The sequence below is a fragment of the Rhinolophus hipposideros genome, assembly GCF_964194185.1.
Source record: "Rhinolophus hipposideros genome assembly, chromosome: 13".
Lineage (NCBI taxonomy): Eukaryota > Metazoa > Chordata > Mammalia > Chiroptera > Rhinolophidae > Rhinolophus > Rhinolophus hipposideros.
The window spans coordinates 12751798-12773444 of record NC_138059.1 but is presented as its reverse complement, the minus strand read 5'-3'; the positions used below and the strand labels follow the sequence as shown (position 1 = coordinate 12773444).

Genomic DNA, 21647 nt, shown 5'->3' with positions numbered 1-21647 from the left:
GTCCACTTCATGGATGATGTAGATGCCTGATCACTGCACGGTATATCTGAGGCTGAAGCTGAATAATACCAAATTTCAACTATAATTTAATATATATATATGTACATATATATAGTCACAGGATATGGAATACAGCACAGGGAACAGAGTCAATGAACTGTAACAGCTATATACAGTGTCAGAGGGGTAGTAGATTGGGGGAGGGAGTTATCACTTTGTGAGAGGTGAAATGTCTTAACTATTACATTGTTTTGTACTCCTGAAACTAATATCATTAAAAAAAAAGTATGCTAATAAGGTAAAATGTTTAATTAAGAAATGAGCATTCAGACTAAGCCTAATTTGGGGGAAACTCACTTCTCTGTGTGTTTATTGATTCTTATTCTTGGGTGGGACTTTGTGAAACAGATTTCTAGTGTGGGTTAAAAATTATAGATGATGTCCCCAATAAACTTTAATTTAAAAAAAATTATAGATGATGTACTACAGAATTGTACACTTGAAACCCATGTACCGTGTTTCCCCAAAAATAAGACCTAGCCAGACCATCAACTCTAATGCATCTTTTGGAGCAAAAATTAATATAAGACCCAGTATTATATTATATTATACCCGGTCTTATATTACATTAAAATAAGACTGGGGTATTGTATTGTATTGTATTGTATTGTATTGTATTGTATTACATTAATTATGTTATGTTATGTTATATATGTTATGTTATGTTGTTATGTTATGTTATGTTATGTTGTTATGTTATGTTATACCTGGTCTTATATTAAAATAAGACCGGGTCTTATATTAATTTTTGCTCCAAAAGATGCATTAATGCTGATGGTCCAGCTAGGTCTTATTTTCGGGGAAACACGGTAATTTTACTAACCATTGTCACCCTAATAAATTTTAATTTAAAAAGAAAATAATTAAAAGGAAGGTTGATCATATTTTTACTAAACCTTAATGTAGTCTCATTTATATTTGGTTTGAAAAATGTAATACAGTTATTTTATCCAGGAAATAAAAAAGAATTACTGAACTGACCCATTAGCCTTCTACTAAAATTCTAAAAGAATAAGCATACAGAATCTTTGTTAATGTTGGAGCATTTTTGGCATTCTTCCTTCAGATGAAGGATATCAGTTTTATTGAGGTGCTCTGCATAGTGAACCTGTTAAGAACTTTTCAATGTCAAAAGGAGAGCCAATAGCATGTGGACCGCTTGTCATTTTCCTAAGTGTAGACTGGTTTTGTAATTGGACATCTTTCATTTATATATTATAAACACAGCTGTGTCATAATGGCACCAGTTAAACTGGGAAAGTGGACTGAAATAGGTGGCAGGCCTTTCACTGTTTTGAAACATAATATTTTTCCTTTTAAATCTACATAGGGCAAAGTTTTCATTTCTTCCTCTTGGTGTGTTTTGTATTTAAGACTAGCTGCTGTGAAAAGGGAGCTAAAAGTAAAGGAAATGCACTTACAAGAAGCTGCAAGAAGGCGTTTTCTGAAGCTTCAGCAAGATCAACGTGAAATGGAACTAAGAAGACTGGAGGATGAGATTGAGAGAAAGGTTTATTATTCTTACCTTAGTACTCGTATATTATCGCCATTTATTCTCACTTAAATGGAACGAGCACCTTCAAGTTTAGTATTACTCCTAGAGTTTACAGCAAATGCTGAATAGCCCCTTTAATTTTATTTACTTTTTCCATTGGCTGTTCTTACTCTCTTTTGTATTTCATTAAGGGTTAAATATTTTAGAAATGCCAGGAAAATTAGTCAAGTTGACTAATGTCTTTGGTGATTATTTCTCTAAAAATAGAAGTAGTAATTAACCACTAAGTTAATTGTGAAGTCGGGGAAATACTGTTCTTCAATATAAAAATTTATACGTGACCAATATAAACATTTTTCCATTATGAAATACATGGAGTTAAAAATGGGCCGCCTTTAAAAACTCTTCTCTCATTTTATCCCAAGAGATAAACTATTTTAAAAAGGGTCATATATGGTTTTATAGTATTCCATTGCATGAATATGTCATAGTTTATTTAACTAATCCTTTCCTGTTTGACATTTACATTGTTTGCAGTAGTTTTGCAATCCAAAATAGTGCTGGGTTGTACATTCTCAATACAAATCTTTTGAGTACTTGCACATATATTTTTCCTAAAATAAATCCCAAGGTATGCCAAATTGTCCTCCAAAAAAGAACCCATTTAAGCTATTTTAAGTGTATGAAAGAACCCATACCCTAGTCTATTTGGAGTACATTCATCTTAGTATTTGCCAATCTGATAGGTGAAAAATGGTATATTTTAATTTGTTCTTTGTTATTGTTGTTTTTCTATGAGGTGAAATATCTCTTCAGTTATTTGTCTTCCATTTGTAGGTGAAATGTAAATTGCGTGTCTAGAGCATTTGTCCATTTCCTATCAAATTAGTCATTGTCTTATCAATTTACATGGGCTGCTGGTGTCATTTGGGGCAGCAGTGTCCAGTAGAAAACGGATGTGAGCCACATGAGGAATTTTAAGTTTTCTAACAGCCAGCCGCATTAAGAAAGTAAGAAGAGCAAGTGAAATTAATTTTCGTAACATTTTATTTAACTCAATATACTTGCAAACAATCATTTCAATATGTAATTGGTATAAAGATACGGTTAATGTTTTGCCTTTTCTTTATACTAAATCTCTGAAATCTAGCAGTCAGTGTGTATTGACAGCACACCCTCCCTTTGAACTCGTCACCTTTTCAGGGCTCAACAGGCACATGTGGCTAGTGGTTGCCACACAGCATAGGGCTGGGGCATTAACCCTTCTGTCTATTATAAATGTTTTCTTCTGGTCTGTGTTGCTTGTCTCTTAAGAATACCTATGATGTCCTTTTTTTTTAATCATGCAAAATATTTTAATTTTTGGATAAGCAACTGTATTAGCTTTTTATGACTTCTAGGTTGTTGTGTCATATTTAGAAAGACCTTCCCATTCTAAAGTTATATTACCACTTATGCATGTTTTCTTCTAGTTTTATGTTTTTCTGTTGTTTTGTAAATCTTTGACGTATCTCAAGGGTCTGCAAAGTACGTGCACCGACACATCTGGCCTGCCACCTATTTTGTGAAGCTTGTGAGTTAGCATGGTTTTAACATATTAAATGGTTTAAAACATCAAAGAATATTTCATGACGTGAAACTTATATCAGATTTCTAAAACTATGAAATTCAAGTTTATGTCCATAAATACAGTTTTACTGGAATAGTAATACCTGTTTATTTACATATTGTCTATTTCTGCTTCTGTACTGATGGCAGAGGTGAATGTTGTGGTAGAAACAATGACCCACAAAGCCTAATATATTACTATGACCCTGTACAGAAAAAGTTACTCAGCCCCTAATGTCCACAAATGGAATGTAATGAATGAGATAGGGACCAAGCTTACTTCCTTGCAAAGGCAGGTCAGTTGTCCCAAGACCACTGTTAAATTCCCGGACGTACATCATCTCTTCCATTGCTTTGTCTGTTCCTGAGAAGTACCCCACTGTTCAAATGGCAGCTTTGTCATATTTTACCAACTAGGAGGCCTAATTCCCACTATTCATCTGCCTTTTCAGAGTTTTCTTCATCTTCAGTATTCTCAAATGTTCATTTCAAAAGGACTTTGAAAATTCTCTCTCTCTCTCTCTCTCTCTCTCTCTCTCTCTCTCTCTCTCTCTCTCTCTCTCTCTCGATCCCTCTCTAATCCCATCCTATTGGAATTTTTAATAGGATTGCATTGACTTTATAGACTAATTTAGGGAGTTTCATACATTTTAAAGTGTTGTTAATGCATCTGTTTTAGAAATCTATTCTCTCTTTTTATAGCACGAGTGTACTTTTTTGTTTAAAGCCAATTAATTTTAAATTGGTTCTGTAAATCTGTGATTCCTTTTAATTATCTCATCTAGTAAATGAGGTTGATAATTCATTATTCTAGAAAAGTATGTGTTCTTCTCTAAAAGTAGTACAGGTTTAGAACTCTGATCTCTATTCCAAACCCCTTTGAGATAGTGGAAGGTAATTTTTTGGTCAAAGAATCCTGTAAAGTCCTTTCAGTGGTGTGATATGGCCTATGCCTACCCTTCCAGCCTCCTATCCTTCCATCTCTTATTCTGACAGTGAGCTTTGACCCTGCTGAACTGCAAAAGCTTCTCTACTCACAGTTCAGGTACCAGCAGGAAAAACTGTTTGAGTCCAAAGTGACACATAAAAGTGATTGCAGACGTCTGTTAGCAGCAAGCAAAGGTGATCGATCTGTTTTTGCTCTGGCACATAGCTGTTTGTGTCTCTGAAAATGCAGAAGCAAAAGAGCTGCTGTCATTGGGATTCCTGAAAAGCATCATTTGTTATACCAAGCCTCTCGTCCACCGATTGGCATTACTACTATTCTTGCTTTATGAACTCAAGTATCACGCCAACCTCTGAGCTGGCTGCTTTCCCAATGACCTTCTTCATTGAGTTGAACTGGTTGCCAGTCCGTGGGTTTTTTGCTCCTTGGGTGTATGTCCTTTTTGTACATCCCACTGTAGTTAGTCCCCTTATTACACTTTGCTTCTCCTATTGTAGATATTTGAATGTGTGCTCTTTACAATGTCTAACACATTGCCTTATGAATGCAGGTAGTAATACAGAGGTCAGATGGCTGATGGGTTATAGTTTGGTTTTTTTTCAAACACATATCTGTGTTATTTTAACTCCTAAAAAAATGGAGACTTTAGGCAGCCAAATATTGAAGACAGTTCCAAAGATTTTTCTATCTAAAGAATGCCTTATCCAAACCCTCTAGTGTAGAGGAATGAAAAGCTTACAAGTAATCAAATTTTGGAGAAAGGTGAACTTTAAATAAGTCCAAATAGGCCATATACAGGTTAAACTTGGAGTTACTACTTGCCAAGCTAACTTTATAAACGTATAAAAGCGTAATCAAAAAGAACATTAAATGAATGTTATATTTAAGTAGATTAAACATTCTATATTTTCATCCACTGCAAATTTAAATTGCTTGAATATTTCCAACTCAGACTATTGGCTAATGCAATATGGTAAGAACTACCATCTGTCCTCCCATTCTGGGTAGATGAGCATATGGTAATTGTGCTTTTTTTTTAATAGAAAATTAAGCTAACTGTAACTCAGACTTTAGTCCTAGACGCCATGGTGAATGCTAACACATTGTCAATTATTCTGATTTCAAAAACCCAATACCTATTATTTTAAATACAATACGTTTCGTGGGTTGTTCAGATTACAAGATTACTACATCTATTAAACAAAAATTATTTTGTAAATTCTTGTTGGTATTCACAGTTTGTTGTTTGGCCCTAGGTACATATGAGAGATCAAGAAATTGCAACCACAGTCAAAGACCTAGAAATGAGACAGCTGGAGCTTGAATCACAAAAACGACTTTATGAGAAGGTATAAATCAGCTATTTTCAATATAAGAAAAGCAGAGTTTGTACAGACTCTTTTTAGACTATATTTACTCATAGTTATTGAATGTACATTTTACTTGTTTTTTTAAGCAGAAAACTGTGTCATCCAGGATTGTAAGGGAGACAAAATGTCTAAATATACAGTTTGTTGTAATTCTTTAATTCATGTTTCTCTTAGTAGCAACTTAGTTTAGTGTCTGCAGCACCAGATTTTGCCTCAGAATCGTCTACCAATTTAATGATTTCACTATATCTGTGTAATAGTGACTACAAAATTATCCTAATACTTCACAGGGACCTTATAAGGTAAATCAGGTAAGAGCTGTAAAGTACTTTAAATTTGTATTTTCTGGAATCAAATCAGCAAGTATCTACATAGTACATATAATTCATTTTCCAAGACACTGGAAAAAAGGAACTGTGTTAACATAAATATGTATTATTTGGGAAAAGCATTTTGTTACTCATTTATTTAGTGTTGAAACCTAAGTTTTCACTTCTTTCAGCCCTCTTAAAGTAAGATTTTGAGTTTGAAATTAGTAGTAACTGCAAATACATAACAGGTAATATGCATATATTATTCACATTAAATAAAATTTAAAACATACAGCATCTTTCATATGTACACTTGTTGAGTTTTCACTCTGAAATTAGGATGGTGGCACTAGGGTGTATGATTTTAGAATTAACAGAAAAATTGCAAGAAAAATACTAAGAATTTCCAAATATTTTTCTTCTATATTCTCTAATATTAACATTGTACTAAATTTGCATTATCTTTCTCTACCTATGCACACGTGCACACATTTTTCTGAACTGTTGAAGAAGACTAAGTTGCAGAAATGATGCCTCTTTACCCCTAAATACTTTATTGTATATTTACTATAACCAAAGAATCCTTTTACATAACCATAGTACAGTTATCAAAGTCAGGAAGTTAACATATTATCTGTTGTATAAACCTTATTCACATTTCATCAGTTGTCCTAAAAATATCCTTTAGAGCTAACAAAAATCTAAGATAATCTATCTTTTCAGTTATCATGTCTCTTTAGACTCCTTTAAATTGGAATCATTCTCGAGTCTGTCTTTATGTTTTATGACATTGATATTTTTTGAAGCATATAGGCCAGTATTTCATAGAATGTGCCTCAGCATTTGTCTGTTGTTTTCTCATAAGATTCAATTTTATGCACTTCTGGCAGGAATGCCACAGAAATGATGCCAAGTCTCTTTCCGTGTATCATATCATTTTTGTTACCTTTTGAAGGAAGTGTTTATTTAAGCAAACTAATACCCTGTTTCCCCGAAAATAAGACCTAGCCGGATATCAGCTCTAATGCATCTTTTGGAGCAAAAATTAATAAAAGACCCAGTATTGTATTGTATTGTATTGTATTGTATTATACTATATTATATTATAGTATAGTATAGTATAAGACCCGGTCTTTATATTATAGTAAAATAAGACCGGGGCTTACATTAATTTTTGCTCTGAAAGATGCATTAGAGCTGCTTGTCCAGCTAGGTCTTATTTCCAGGGAAACACGATAGAATTAGAGCAGACTTAATCTATTCAACAAAACTCACAAAATCACGAACTTTATTTGGTCAGTTAGGTACAGAGGGGCTGCTACTGCCTCTGTCAAATTGACATTAGTGATTGATGAACACTATCTGCCAAAGTTATCTTCCATTAGGTTGATTAAATGTGTCTATTTTTAAGCAAATTATATTCCACAAAACAGACAATATTGGGATTACCTCTATTGAAAATATGAGGTCAACATTCCACGTGTACCTAAATTTGAATAAAAATTTGTTTAACAAAAGACTAAAACTAAGCACAAACAAGCAAGTACAGACCTATGATCCAGATCCCATCCTCTTCTTCATCTTTTGGGACCATTGTTTCATCAAGTCCTTTTTCTGTCCCCCTGTCTCTGTCTGTCTCTCATGTGCATGTACCTTCTCTATGGTATAGTCCCAGCTTTGCAAACATTGCTATGAGGATCAAATGAGTGAATGATGTATATTTCTGTGTCAGGAGTCCCCAAGGCTACCCTCACGTTCAGTGATTTGCTAGGACTCACAGAACTCAGGAAAACTGTGTTCAACTCGTGGTTACAGTTTATTACAGTAGAAGGATACACATTAAACTCAGCAAAGGTAAAAGGCACATAGGGTGAAGTGCAGTAGAGACCAGGCACAAGCTTCCGGTTGTTCTCTCCCAGTGGAGTCCTATGGATAGCCCTTAATTTTGGCAGCAAAGGTGTGTGGCAACACATATAAAGTATTGCCAAACAGACAAGCTCACCTGAACCTTGGTGTCCAGGGTTTTACTGGAGTCAGTCATGTAGACAATGAAGCTGCACGTGGCAGACCTTAGTTCCTTACTCCGTAGAGGTCATACTGCTAGAGTGTGGTACAGGGTTCCCACCATAAATCACTTTGTTAGCACCAACTGTCTGACCTGGCCCAGGGCCCCAGTTATACGAGATGCTCTTATCAGGCGGGATATTCCAAGGGCATAGAGCTGTCAAGGGCTAATCTTTTCTTTTGAATGTGTAGGATTTAAATAACTCAGCCTACTGGGGTACCCTTTACTGCAGTGTCTGATAGATGGCACTGGACAGGTATTGGTTTTCCCCCTCCCCACTTGGCATAAAATGCTCTACCATTTTACAAAATGAATTGACAATTTCCTTCCCCCGTCTGCCTCTTCAAACCACCACACTGTCTCCATTCCTCTACACTATTTTTAGATCTCCATTGTTTTCCTCCTTAATCTCTAAACATACATCATGCACGTCTTTATGTAGTAGCTAAAATTCTATATTCTGCTTTTCTTTCTCACTTAGTAAAATCCTTTTCGTAAATGGCTCCATTTCTTCCTAGTTGTCATTTGTAGTGGCTATTGATAAACCATGAATTAAACCCTTTTTCTATTGTTGAATGTTTAAATTATTTACAATTTGGGGCAATAAACTTACTCACATACATATATCGTCTCTGCATATAATTGAAAAACATTTCAATTTTTAACTAGTTATAAAGGTAATTATGCTATCAATAGATACTAGTTAAAAAGGTGGAAAAAAAATCCCTCAGGAAATAACTGCTAATGTCATCAATAAGAGTAAGTGAGGTGATTTGGGATATGCAATTGCTGTTTTGCTTTTATAACTTACATCTGCATGTATATTGTTCGCTCTCCTACCCATTAGCACTCCCCATTCCCCTGCCCCTGGCAACCGCTAATTTGCTTTCTGTCTCTATAGATTTGTCTATTCTGGACATTTCATATAAATGAAATCATACCATATGTGGTCTTTTATGACTGGCCTCTTTCATGTAGAATAATGTTTTCAAGGTTCATCCATGTTGTATCTTGAGCCAGTACTTTATTTATTTATTTATTTTTGTGGCTGAACAATAAATACTCCATTATATAGATAGACCCCATTTTGTGTATCCATTCATCAGTTGGTGGATATTTGGGTTGTTTTCATTATTGGGCTACGCTGAGTAGTGCTGCTAGAAACATTCACATACAACTTTTTTTTTGTTTAGACGTGTATTTTCAATTCTCTTAGATATATTCCTAGAAATATAGAGTCCCAATTTCTCTACATTCTCATGAGCGTTTGTTATTGTGTCCTTTTGATGAGAGCCATTCTAGTGGTTGTGAACTGATAATTGTGGTTTTGATTGACATCTCCCTCATGACTAGTGATGTCAAGCATCTTTCCATGTTTATTGGCCATTTTTATACCTTCTTTGAAAATCATGTGGTAAATGTCTATTCAAAGTCTGTAGGCCATATTTTCTTGGTTTTTAATATGTCTATGTCGTATAATTTTTTGTTAAAATCTAGACATTTTTCAATAACATGATGTGGCAATTCTAGAAATCAGATTCTCCTCCCTCCCCGGAGTTTCTTGTTGCTTCTTTGCTTAGTGAGTTTTCTGAATTAATTCTATAAAGTTTTTAGTCTTTCTCATGTGTAGCCACTGAAGTCTCCGTTCAGGTAGCTTAGTGATTGGACAGAGATTTCCTTAGAACCTTTCCTTGAACCTGTAAGCCTCTGGTCTCTGCCATGGGGCTCCGTGTGCTTCACGCTCGGGCCATGCCTGGAACACTCAGCTCGGTAGTTTCACAATTCTCATTTCGCGTCCTAATTGTGCAGAACCTCAGTTCACCAGACGTGAGAGCTTAGGAACTCCTCAGGTCTGCACTCTCACAGCCCTGACTTGTGTATGTCCTTACGCAGGCACGTGGCCTTCCAGAGTCCCAGGAATCTAGCGGATCTTGTCAAAGCCCCGTGTGGACTTCTAATTCCCCAGCTCTCCTTATACAGCTTTCCAATTAGCCTGTTGTTTGTTCTGTGATTAGCCTGTTGTTGAAGCCTGTTGTTTGTTCTGATTAGCCTGTTGTTTGTTCACTGCCTCAGGCGGCCAATATATTCCACAGTTCCCTCTGATTGTTAGCAGCCAAGGGCCCCAGGGAAAAGGCTGTTGGAAGTAGGTGAGTTCTGACTCACATGAATAAAGACTACCTTGGGAGTGTGTTCTTCCAGAACCCTTAGGTCAAATGATAGTTCTTTGGGAATGGGTGTTTGAAGGAACACCGACTCCATTTTGCCCCCCCCCTCCCCGCCCCATTGGATGCCAGGCACCTAGTTTTCTAAGCCAATGCAGAGCTTAGGTTTGGGTGGCATAGGAATAATGCAAGTTAAAAGTGCCATAAAGATTGATACTCTTCCCAAGATTCGGCCCCTTGTATGAGTAAATGCTCCCCATATTGCTTCAAGCTTTCAGTTAATTTCCAGAGTTCTGAAAAAGTTGGTTTTGCCAGGGTTCTCAGTTTATGAATGAGAGAATTTTCAGAGGTCCTTACTCTTATTTTCACTGACGTCCCTGCTGTTTGCTTCCTACTCCGAGAATTCGGTGATTTACAGTTTTTATTTGTGTGCATATCAGTATTCTGAAAAAAAAAGTCATTTTTGTGTTCTAGCATTATTATTATATAGACCTGTGATTTTTTTAATTAAAAAATGATTTTTTTAACAGAATCTTACTAGAAATCAAGAAACTGTTGCAAAAGAAATGAGAGAAGATGCCGACGCCTACAGACGAAAAGTGAATCTTGAAGAACACACGTTTCATAGACTGATAGAAATGGATCAAACTCAGAACCAAAAAACCCAGAAGGTGAAAATACAGTAAATTGAGTGTATGTACAGAGAGGGAAATTTCCATCTGTCATCGTTTTAAAAGAAGGAATTCAAAATCGAACTCCGTAAAGTTGAGTTAACCCATTTCTTTGCTGCGTGAGCACAGTTCCTAGAATCTCACATCATTATATTTACAGGTTACTTACTTCATTGACAGCCAGACACATGTCTTTTATACTCTGAGAATTTTGACTTAAAAGAAAATACAAAGGAAGTAGTAACTTTATAAATTTTAGTATCTACTTGTTATGTCTCAGAAATTGTCACTGAGTAGATTAGTTCCAATGCATTAATTGTTCCAATGCACTAATTGGAACTGGCATATAAGCCAGCATTTTCAAAGTGTATTCTGTGAAATGTTAGTAACTATTTTTCAATAGAATGGGAGATGACAAATAAAGTGTTGGAAATGCTGTGTTAAAGTTAGGTTTTTTTCGTGCCAAATTTGAGGATATGGTACATTGTGCATCTTCAAGAAAAATTCCCAAACCTATTTTACAGAATTTCTTGTGGAGAAATTCTGTCTTAAATGAATTGAAATAGAACTTGAGACCTTCGAGAAAGATCTTTCCCTATTATCCCCTAAATAGAATTAAGCGGGCCTGTGGCAGGGCCTGGCCCTGGTCCAAAAGCCAGGAATGGTGTACGGGTTCCCTTCCTCCTGTTCTGCAACAGTTCCATGGCTGATACCCCCAGAATATCCCACCTATTTTGTTTCCTGAAAGACTTGTCCTGTCTATCACACAGGACACTGAGTCTGTCTAGCACACAGAAGGAGTCAGTGTGCTCTTCTGACTCCTTTTCAAAAGGTTGAAATGTGGAAATTGTTTAATCCCACCTGTCCGTTAGTCTAGAAGTTCTCAGCCGTGGCTATCCATTCGAATCACCTGAAGAGCTTTCTGAAAGTACCAATATCCAGCCACCCCAGAGATTGAAGTAATTGACTTGGGGTGGGGCCTGGGCATCGGTTTGTTTTAGACACTGAGGCGATTCTCATACGCACCCAGGGTTACGAACAGCTGCCCTAGACACTTGGATACATAAATGGATATACCATAATTATATATAGTGTGTCCTTGTTTCTGAAATTTACAATTTTTCTTAGTTAATTGAAGAAAACTTGGCAAAAGCTGAACAAGCATGTCTAAATACGGACTGGCGAATTCAAGCTTTACATAAACAAAGATGTGATGATCTACAGCGAAATGAATGTTACCAGGAAATGGCCAAACTCCTTCGGAAAAACAGAAGGAAAGAAATAGAAGTATTAAATGCAATGATGGAGAAGGAAGCTAAAAAAGTAAGAATGGTGTTTTAAACTTCTTGTTATTAATCATTTACATTTTACATAAATATTACATAATCAAATGATAAAAGCATCAAACCAAATCATTTTTTGTTGGAAAATATCTTAAAGATGATCTAATTTTAATAGGTATTGCTCAGAGAAGTGCAATATTGATGCTACCTAAAAATGACTAAGTGTCTTTCTTATTCACATGAGTGTGTCTCAACTTCTCAGCTTCCTGGATTTGTTCTGGCTGTTTGCTTAACACTTACCTAATTCTTTATACTTACAATATAAAAGATTTTGAGCAGTTAAGAATTACTGTGGTTGCTAGTAACAGACACCAAAATAACAATGACTGTAAGCAAGAAGGACGTTTTTCTTTTTCGTGTGAAAGAAGTCTGGAGGTAGGCAGTCCAGGGCTGGTATCCTGACTCCATGTCATTAGGGAAACCTGTCTCCTTCAACCTTTTTGCAGTACTTCTGGGTATATGTCTTTCATTCTCAAGGATGCCTTACCATCCAACATGGCTGGAGTTCTAGCCATTACATATTCAGCAGGAAGAAAGTAGGGCAGAAGGGCAAAAGGTTCCACCTCCCGGCTTGGACAATTCCTTTTGAGCTCCTCTCCAGAAGTCCCATGTCACATTTCTACAATCTATTGGCTGCAGAGGATGTTGGAAATGGAGTATTTTTAGCAGGGAGCATTATCATCCCAAATAAAATTAGAATTCTATTCTTAAAGAAGAACCAGAAAATGGATTTTGAGGAGACAACGTAAGGGTGTCTGTCACACATACATAACTTTTGGTTGAGCCTTCCTGGACAACTCTGGAGCTGTGCTCTGTACACACCACTGACACAGTCGCCTTCCCTAAGGACCCTGAAGAGCTAGGGAGCGATCAGGAACTAGATACCTGGCTTTAGTTCATTCTTCTTTCTGCTGCTATATCATAATGTCTATTCTGAAAGCTTTTCAGAATGTATTTCCTTCAAGTCACTATTCCAGATTCGTTTTCCTCCTACCCCATCCCATGGGTACAGGGCCTTGGTTATAACCCTTTCATTCAAGGACAGGGAGGGATGGGAGTGAGGCCGAATCACTGAGACTATTCTCCTCAGGAAAATTGTGGTGGAAGCCCACATCTTCAAGGTAAGGATTGCTGACACTGGGGCTCGACTGTGTAAACTTAGGTGTACTCTCCTTTGGGTAAAGCGGTGTATTTGACAGTAGGCTGAGAATCGTCATAAAGGCTTTTCATGGTATGGAAATCCTTCTTTGTGTCTAGTGTCCTGGTTCTAAAGCTGGCTTGACTGCTCTGTAGCTTTGGAGGGTCACACAGTAACCTGAAAAGGATGAATCTCTATGGTCCCCTCTGGCCCTAATGATTCTTTAAAATTTTTGTTACTGAATGCATATTTAATTAATTAGCTTTTCTGTAACATAAAAATTGTATGTGTGTTTGCATATACAAAAAGCTACAGCATCCTTAGAACATTGGTAAGCTTTAGGAGTTATACAGTATTTTAAATTGATTCTTTTAGTTACCCTTGGAGCTAATTTTAAGATTATTATTTTCTTACTACCGTGTTTCCCCGAAAATGAGACCTCCCTGGACCATCAGCTCTAATGTGTCTTTTGGAGCAAAAATTAATATAAGACCCAGTATTATATTACATTATATCATATCATATAAGACCTGGTCTAGATAACTGGGTCTTATATTAATTTTTGCTTCAAAAGACGCATTAGAGCTGATGGTCTGGCTGGGTCTTATTTTGGGGGAAACACGGTAGGAACAAGGGCTAATAAACATTACTTGACTCCCTGTAGTCGTCATGTGTACCAGAGCTAGACAAAGAATTCATTCTCTACAACATGATAACTATAGCTAACACTGCTGTGTGATATATAGGAAAGTTGTTAAGAGAGTAAATCCTAAGAGTTCTCATCACAAGGAAAACAATTGTTCCTTTTATTCTTTTTTCCCCTCTAAAAATAAGACCTAAACGGAAAATAAGACCTAACTGGAAAATAAGCCCTAGCTTGACTTCAGGATGACATAGCCTGAACATAAGTCCTAATGCGTCTTTTGGAGCAAAAATTTCGACCCCAGATTTATTTTCGGGAAAACACGGTATACGAGAAGGTGGATGTTAGCTGAACCTGTTGTAATCATTTCACAATATGTGTAAACCAAACCATCATGCTGTATGCCTTAAACTTATACAGTGAGGTATGTCAGTTATTTCTCAATAAAACTGGAAGAAAAAAAGAATTCATTCTCTGAATTTTGTAGACTTTATTATTAAGGCATAGCATTCAAATTAAATGAAACAGTTGCCATTAATTTTTAAAAGCTAGCTTAATCCCGTAAGATTCGAGATTTGGAATGTAGTGAAACGAATTCTTATTTCAGTGACAGTTGGGACCTACAGGTGTGCACGTGGCCCTTAGGTCCAGAGCGGTACATCAGAAGTGCCTCTACTTTAAGGTTCTTCGGCCGAGGCAGCTCACCTGAATACCAAACAGACCCTACTTGCCTGGAAGTATAAAAGGAAGTGGAGCAGAGGTAACAGAAGGGCTTCTTTTACTGTAAGAAGTTGCATTACCGCAATTTTTATGTGTTTTTTTTTTCACTTGTTTGTATTTAGTGGGAGGAAGCTGAAGAAAAAGACTTTCGTTTGAAATCCGAAAAGAAAGCTTCTGCTCTTTCAGATGCCTCTAGACAGTGGTTTCTAGAGAAGGAGATCAATGCTGCGTTAGAGCACGCTGAACATCCGTATCGTGACGGTGAGTACCCGTGAAGGCCTTTCTTCATTCATTTCATGCGGTCTGTTATAGTGGATAAATCCTTAAGGTATATTTTGGTACTTGTATTCAAATTATTGCTCAGCTAAAACGTAATCACTAGAAACCGTTTTTTGGTCAGAGAGTGGGGCTGAGAAGCTGCTAAAACCAACTCCAATCAAGAAAATGTTCTCAGCCATCCTGTAGACTTCTCTTTGATTCCATGGTTCCACGGGTCTTGGCGTCCCCTTAATGTATTAGATAGAATACGATTTGTGCCCAAATTACTACTTCTAGTTTATTTTAATAAAAATTTCTGCTTTACCAAAGCTGGTCCTCAGAACAATAGTATATGAAAATAGCACAAGAAAACTTAGGATGGGATCTAATCAAACATTAGGTTTTGATGCAAGGTTTATAATGACATCAACTGAAAAATCAAAATTATAATTTAAAACTCTAAAATAGAGTGCAGATACTGGGAACTTTCATATCACTATATTTTGTATTTCAGTCTTTTGTAATGTATATATTACTTTTTTTAATAACAGCCTTATTGATACATAATTCACATGCCATACCATTCACCTATTGAAAGTGTACAATTCAATGCTATTGTACGTTGTATCATATATTAAAAAGTATATTCAGCTATGCAACCATCACCACAATCAATTTTAGAAAATTCTCAGCACCCCAAAATAAACCCTGTACTCATTTGCAGTCATTCCCTATTTCTGTCACTGTCCCATCCCCCCACCCCTGGCAACCACTAATCTACTTTCTGTCTCTGATTTGCCTATTCAGGAAATTTCATGTAAATAGAATCGTACAGTATACGGTCCTTTGTGTTTAACTTCTTTCACCTAGCATAATGTTTTGAGGTTCATCCATGTCATAACATGGATCAGTACTTCATTTCTTTTTATTCTTTTTATTCCATTGTATGAATATTCCACATTTATCCATTCATCAGTTGATGGACACTTGGCTGGAATCCACTTTTTTTGGCTATTATAAAAATGCTACTATGTGGATTACTTTAACAATTCACAAATTTGAAAAGTAAAAATATAGGTTAGATGCTATCATCATTTAATTATGCCTACTTTTGAAACCCCTCATTAACTCATACTTCAGATTTAGGTCCCAAATAGCAACCAGAGCACTTGGGGAAAGTGGGGACTGTCAGCATAAATTATTTAACATTGGTTTACAAAAGGTACTAACTGGAGCTGCCACTTCTCCCTAATCCTGTAACACTTACCTCTACTTTAGAAAGAAAAAAAATCTTGAGGCTTTTAGAGAATGGATGGATTTAGAAACAGAAAATGGGACGAAACCGCAAAAGGCTGCTCTCATCAGTAGCTTTCGTACATGTTGGCCCTTCTGCCTCCATGCTGTCCTCCCGCCCTGCTACCAAAATTATTTTTAACTTTCCTAAATATCACAAATAATCATCCATTTTTCAAAAGGGAAACATGTAAGGGTTTGTCATTTCCTTAATCAGGTTGTATAAATTAAACCAGAGTCATTTAATCCTGAAACTAGGAGATAATCAACTACAATTAGGAAAATGGCATTGTGATTGGAGCTGCTCAGCATTGGTTTGTCTCTCAGGGTCTAGGAGGGAGGCACCGAGAGGTAGGAAACAGCAGCGTGTGCCGAGGGCATACTGACACATGGCTGCAGGCCACGGGGACCGTTAGCTGTTTGAACAGAGATAATAGTCACAACATAGCTCTTTGGGAAGATGAGTTAAACAGCCGTGGGCAGGATGGATTTAGGAGGACACATTTAGAGACAAAGAACTGTGAGATCTCAGATTTGGAAGGATCTGAAGAAGCAGTATCTGACAAGTGAATCATCTCTGCAGACGCGGTCAGTCAGCCTATTCCAGAATACTTACAGAGCTGGCGAGCTCATTACCTTATCCCATTTTCTGCCAGTATCTTACTTACAAGTTATTTTTTTCCTTATGTAAAATTAAATCTGCTTTTCTTTTTTTTTTTTAATTCTCTCATTAGAAACTGTTCTGCGTAGCAATGCAGATTACATTTAATACCTCTGCAACATGACAGCCCTTCAAATATTTGAAGATGACTCTCCTATTCCATCCCCCACACCAGTTCAGATTAGTAATTTGGCAATTAGTCAAATTGTCTTAATGACTCATTGAACTAAAACTGAGTGAAAACCATTATTAGCTAAATAAAGCTCTTATATCAGGTAAAAGCAGGCATCTTCATGAATCAGCATGACCCAAACAGTCTGGGCCTGACTCATGGAGGTTTGAACCCTGGAGATGGAAGTAGAAAGGAAAGGAACAGTTATAAGTGATATTGGAATGTAAACTCGAAAAGACCTTGGTGTCTCGTTGCATGCAAAGCTATAGGAGTTAGGGAACAGTAAAAACACAGCTGAAGGGTGAGTATACATTTTGAAATAAGGGGAGGGATTGCTTAGAAACCAGGGAGAGGCACCAGTTAGGTGTAGAGCAGTGCTCTGCTTACTAGGTGCCTCGCTTGCTCTGACTGGCTGTGTATTGCTGTGACGAGGCCCTGCCTGGTTACAGCCCTTAGCGATGAGCCCACAGGGAAGGCTGGCCAACCACATTTCATACTCCCATCCATATAAATGTTCAGGCTCTCTCTATCCTAACATCTACATTTATGAGTTGTTTGTTCGTTGGCTTTGTATTTTAGCTAAAGGTGTTTATAAAGTACTTTACCAAAACTTTGGCTCCGCTCTTAAAATTTTCACTCATTATATTTTCCTTGCCTTTCCAATGGTGTCACATTCTTCTGAGCTTTCGCAGAATCGAACAGTGAGGGGCTTTTTATCCTTAGCAATTTTCAGGTACAAGGGGCCATTTGGAGTTAATAACGGCCTTCTATGCATGCCCAAACATCCCCTTTATCGCTTCACTTGTATAACTGCAGGGCCCAGATGCCAGTATGAACAGGTCGCCTGCAGCTGCTTGCCTAGAACCTCGCCAGAAAGCGACGTTTCTGAAGTGGACGCCTCGACTTGGAGTAAGTTGATGCACAACAAAGATTTCTTCTGTTATTTTGATTAGCGATCTCTAAACAAGAGTGTGACTTAAATTACATTTATAGCACACCGGTACCCTTTTCCCAGGGTACTGATAAGGGAAATCCTAAAATGCAGGCAGTGAGATTCTCAGGTTTCCAGCCAGGGTGGGGGACTGGATCAGACCTAGAGTCAAGCAAAGGAAGTTTGCTGAGTGTGCTTCATTAATGCGTCTCCATTTCTTCAGCACCAGCACTGCTGCCCCAAACCTGGTCAGAGGCTGCCACAGAAGTCTGTCACTAACTCCCTTAATGGTATTCATAATTGTTTGACAGCCTAGTGAAAAGAAAACCTCAGCATTCGTTGTCAAGCCTATTACATATTTGAGTTTTCTTCACTCTGTTCCGGGCTGGGCCCCCTTCAGCAGCCACTGAAAACATGTTTGCTGTGGGCGCTGTAATGGCTTCATGCTGGTTAGCTGACTTTTGATCCCTTGACTTGACTCACAGGAAGTTTTTGTTCATTTTTGGAAGGGGTGGGATGGGAACATCTTACAGGCATGTAGTCAAGGAACCAGCCCATAAAGAAGCTAAGTTTCCCCTGTGAAGTACTTAATTTGTTTTTAAAAGGAGGGGAGAGAGGGCGCAAGAAACTGTTAGACTTTATTTCCATTGACTTTTTCAATAAGACTATCATATAGATGAAGCAGAATTTAACAAGGTCTTTTGAGTTCTTTTAGAAGAATAAATTTCTATTAATGTCCCCTAAAGACCAGCTTTATAAGAAATACACCTAATAACAAGCCATGAGAATCCAGCGTTGTGTAAAACATTTTTGCTAACTCACACTTTTACATGCATCTATAAATTCTGTGTCAGAATAGGAATTAAACCGAAAGTCATGCATAAGTCAAAAGTACAAGAGATTCTCAACTGTTCTCTATTCTGACACATCAGAACTTTTTAACTAGATAATTCTAAATTTGAAAATTGACTTACGGACATTTAGCAAGTTTAGGTCATTTGGCAGCAAAACAAAAACAAAGCATAAAAGCTGTATTTCTTGGAAAATAGTTTTCAGAAATTGAAGCGGTTTGAATGAGAAATCTATTTGTAAGGTGCTTCTTTTTCAAATTCCAGTATTTACTAGCCTCTCTAAATCAATATGAAATGGCTCTTATTTTTAGATATATTGTAATATTTTTAATCTTAATTCTAGACTCTCCCTGTGTTATCCACTATTAAAAGCATTTAATTTATTTTTATTTAATCATTGGGAAGTAGTCATGGTGGGTACAGTATTAATTTTGTCAACTTGAGATGCCTTTTCTCATTACATTAAGCATCCTAGTGAGGAAACTCACTGTTACAAAGAACTCAGATTCTCCTTGGAGAAACTTGTTCCTAATTTAAAAGATTGTCTGTATCCTCAAATCAAAAAAGTACTAAATAACTGAAAGCAGATAAATTATCTGATAGCATTCATTCAATTGATTAAACAAATATTTGGCTTTTTAATGGAACCTCATAGGGCCAGGTAATATGTGAGGCTTTTGTTCAAGAAATTTGATTTTTAGAATACTCATTTCATTGTTGATTTTATAACAATTTACCTTTAAAATAAATTCTGTGTCATTGCTAACATCAGAAAATTAAACTATTAATTTTAAATTTTGTTTTCAAGTTTCTTTAAACCAAAGAAAAATACAGTGGGACACCATGGAACAGGATCTTCTGGAGAGAGTGAGAAATCTTCGCCAGAGACTCACCGCCCAGGCTCGTAACAGCTGTCAGACGCCTCATCTTTTGGCCACATAGGAGGCTGGTCACCTTGAAATAGAGAGAGATACCTATTTCACAATCAATGACACTGATTTTTAGATTATTTATTTTAAATTCCTATAAAGATCCACCTTTTGTATAGAAAACTGTGGGTATAAAAATTATGTGCTCTATTTAATTTTGATGCTTTTTAGCTTGTAAATGGCTTCTTGTACTTTTCACAATAAAAAAAAATTTGAAGCTGTTAAAACTTGTGTTAGGCCCTTTCAGGTTGTGAAAACTAGCATAAACCTCAGTAACTAGTTGATAAGGATTTATTTTAAAGATAAACCGAGAGAGAAAGAGCAGGAAACCATCTCAACACCTGTCCGACCAGACTGAGAGAAAACTCGGCAGCGACAGTGGAGTGGCCTGAATTACAGCCCTCTGTCCCCGAACAGTCACACCGTACATGACATCCGTGTGTTGTCTGCTTCTGACAGCACCAACCACTGTCCCCCCCTCAGGCTCTTAGCTCCACATCGGGGCTCTTTCATCATCTTGGGCAAATTACTTCTCTGAGGCCAGTTCCAAACGGAGGGTAGAAGTAGCTCATGGACTCGATGAGAGAATGAAATAAAACATACATACAGTTCCTGGTGCTGTGCCTGACATGTGGTAACGTGCAATGCGGAGTAGGAATTCTTTTTTCCAGGGTCACAAAACACAATCTTACGGTAAAACAGATATTTTCAGTAAGCAGAGTGCTCTCTTTGGCCCAGCAGTCAGAGTTCTAAAATAATATCCCATCACTATGCAAGGCATTGTTTCCCCAAGAGCACTTTTCCTCAGCCTGATTTTCTGTTCATTTTCAGGTAGTTGCAAACATGCCTTCATGGGTCGGGCTATGTTTGGAAACAGAAAGTCCAGGATATAAAATGCAGAGGGTATGATGGGAACTTTGCTGAACCAGAATTTGCTTGCTCACCTAAAAGCATTCAAATTCTAAAATACTGTGATTCCGCCATCTGGAATCAGCTGTCTTTTGCCAGCTTCTGACCTCTGTCTAGTTCACCTCTTTTACTAGGATTTATACTTACTCAGATTGGTTTTGCAGCTACACACACCTCTTTTATAGTATTACAATATTTCATTTTCACAAAGCGTTTCTGTTCGTCCAGTGAGTTAATGTATTCTCGCAACCAAATGAAGTTCTTTTTATCACATTCCATTTTCTCTAAGCCTATAGTTCTGTCAATAATAATCTTGATAAAGTCACTGACTTAGCAGATTTCAGCTACTGGACTGAATCGCTTTGGTCATATGTGCTTGGTTGGCATTTCAGAGGTTATCACATTTAACGAAATATGTGAAATACATTTCTGATTATCTCCTCGTGCTTCTTGCCATTACAGCCTCAACCATACCCCAGTTTCTTTACAATGTAAATTCTCTGGGAACTGAATGAAGGATGAACTTGACTACAATTCTCCCCACACTGGCGACATTCAAAAGCTTCTCTCAAGTACTCCCTTGAGTTTGTTAAAGCAGAGCAGTTCCTAAAGCCTTTTCGTATTTCTTACATTCCTAAGGCCTCCCTGGTGTGAATTGTACAGTGTTGATTAACTTTGGGGCTGTAGCTAAATCCCTCTCCACATCGACTCCATTTAAGGAGTTTCTCTCCTGTGTGAATTCAGGGGTTGAATCAGTTATTGACTTGAGTAAAGGCCTTTTCACATACATTCATGCGGTTTTTCTCTGGTTTGCGTCCTCTGATGTTGAGCAAGATTTGAGCATTTGCTACAGGCCTTTCCACAGTGACTCCATGTTCACCATTACAGCAGTCATGATGACCGCCGTAATGGCGAACCGCCAGAGGCTTCACTAATAAGTAGGGGTGCATTTATCAGATTCTGGACTTAATGTGTCCAATCGGGACAAACCACATGATAATTTGAACAAGGAAAGTTAAATGTAAAGAGTTATTAAACTACGATAGAATAACTATAAAGGTGTAAAGAATTCTAAAGGGCACGTAGGACTGAGGGAAAGAAAGCGCACTTT

General features: G+C 37.1%; 1 protein-coding gene across 3 annotated transcripts in view; it reads left to right on the top strand.

Moving 5' to 3' along the window:
• Positions 1-21324, top strand: part of TBC1D31 (TBC1 domain family member 31) — a 57203-nt gene extending 35879 nt beyond the window's left edge. For 2 of the 3 annotated variants that reach the window (XM_081070158.1, XM_081070159.1), the window contains 7 exons: positions 1435-1570; positions 5366-5458; positions 10548-10688; positions 11817-12011; positions 14655-14793; positions 17733-17825; positions 19507-21324. In XM_081070158.1, the coding sequence (XP_080926284.1) occupies positions 1435-1570; positions 5366-5458; positions 10548-10688; positions 11817-12011; positions 14655-14793; positions 17733-17825; positions 19507-19640 (931 nt within the window). In that variant the 3' untranslated portion in view covers positions 19641-21324. Of the gene's footprint in view, positions 1-1434; positions 1571-2491; positions 4582-5365; positions 5459-10547; positions 10689-11816; positions 12012-14654; positions 14794-17732; positions 17826-19506 lie in introns of those variants that run through there. The other variant, XM_081070160.1, reaches the window with a different exon arrangement.
• The last annotated feature ends 323 nt before the right edge of the window (positions 21325-21647 follow it).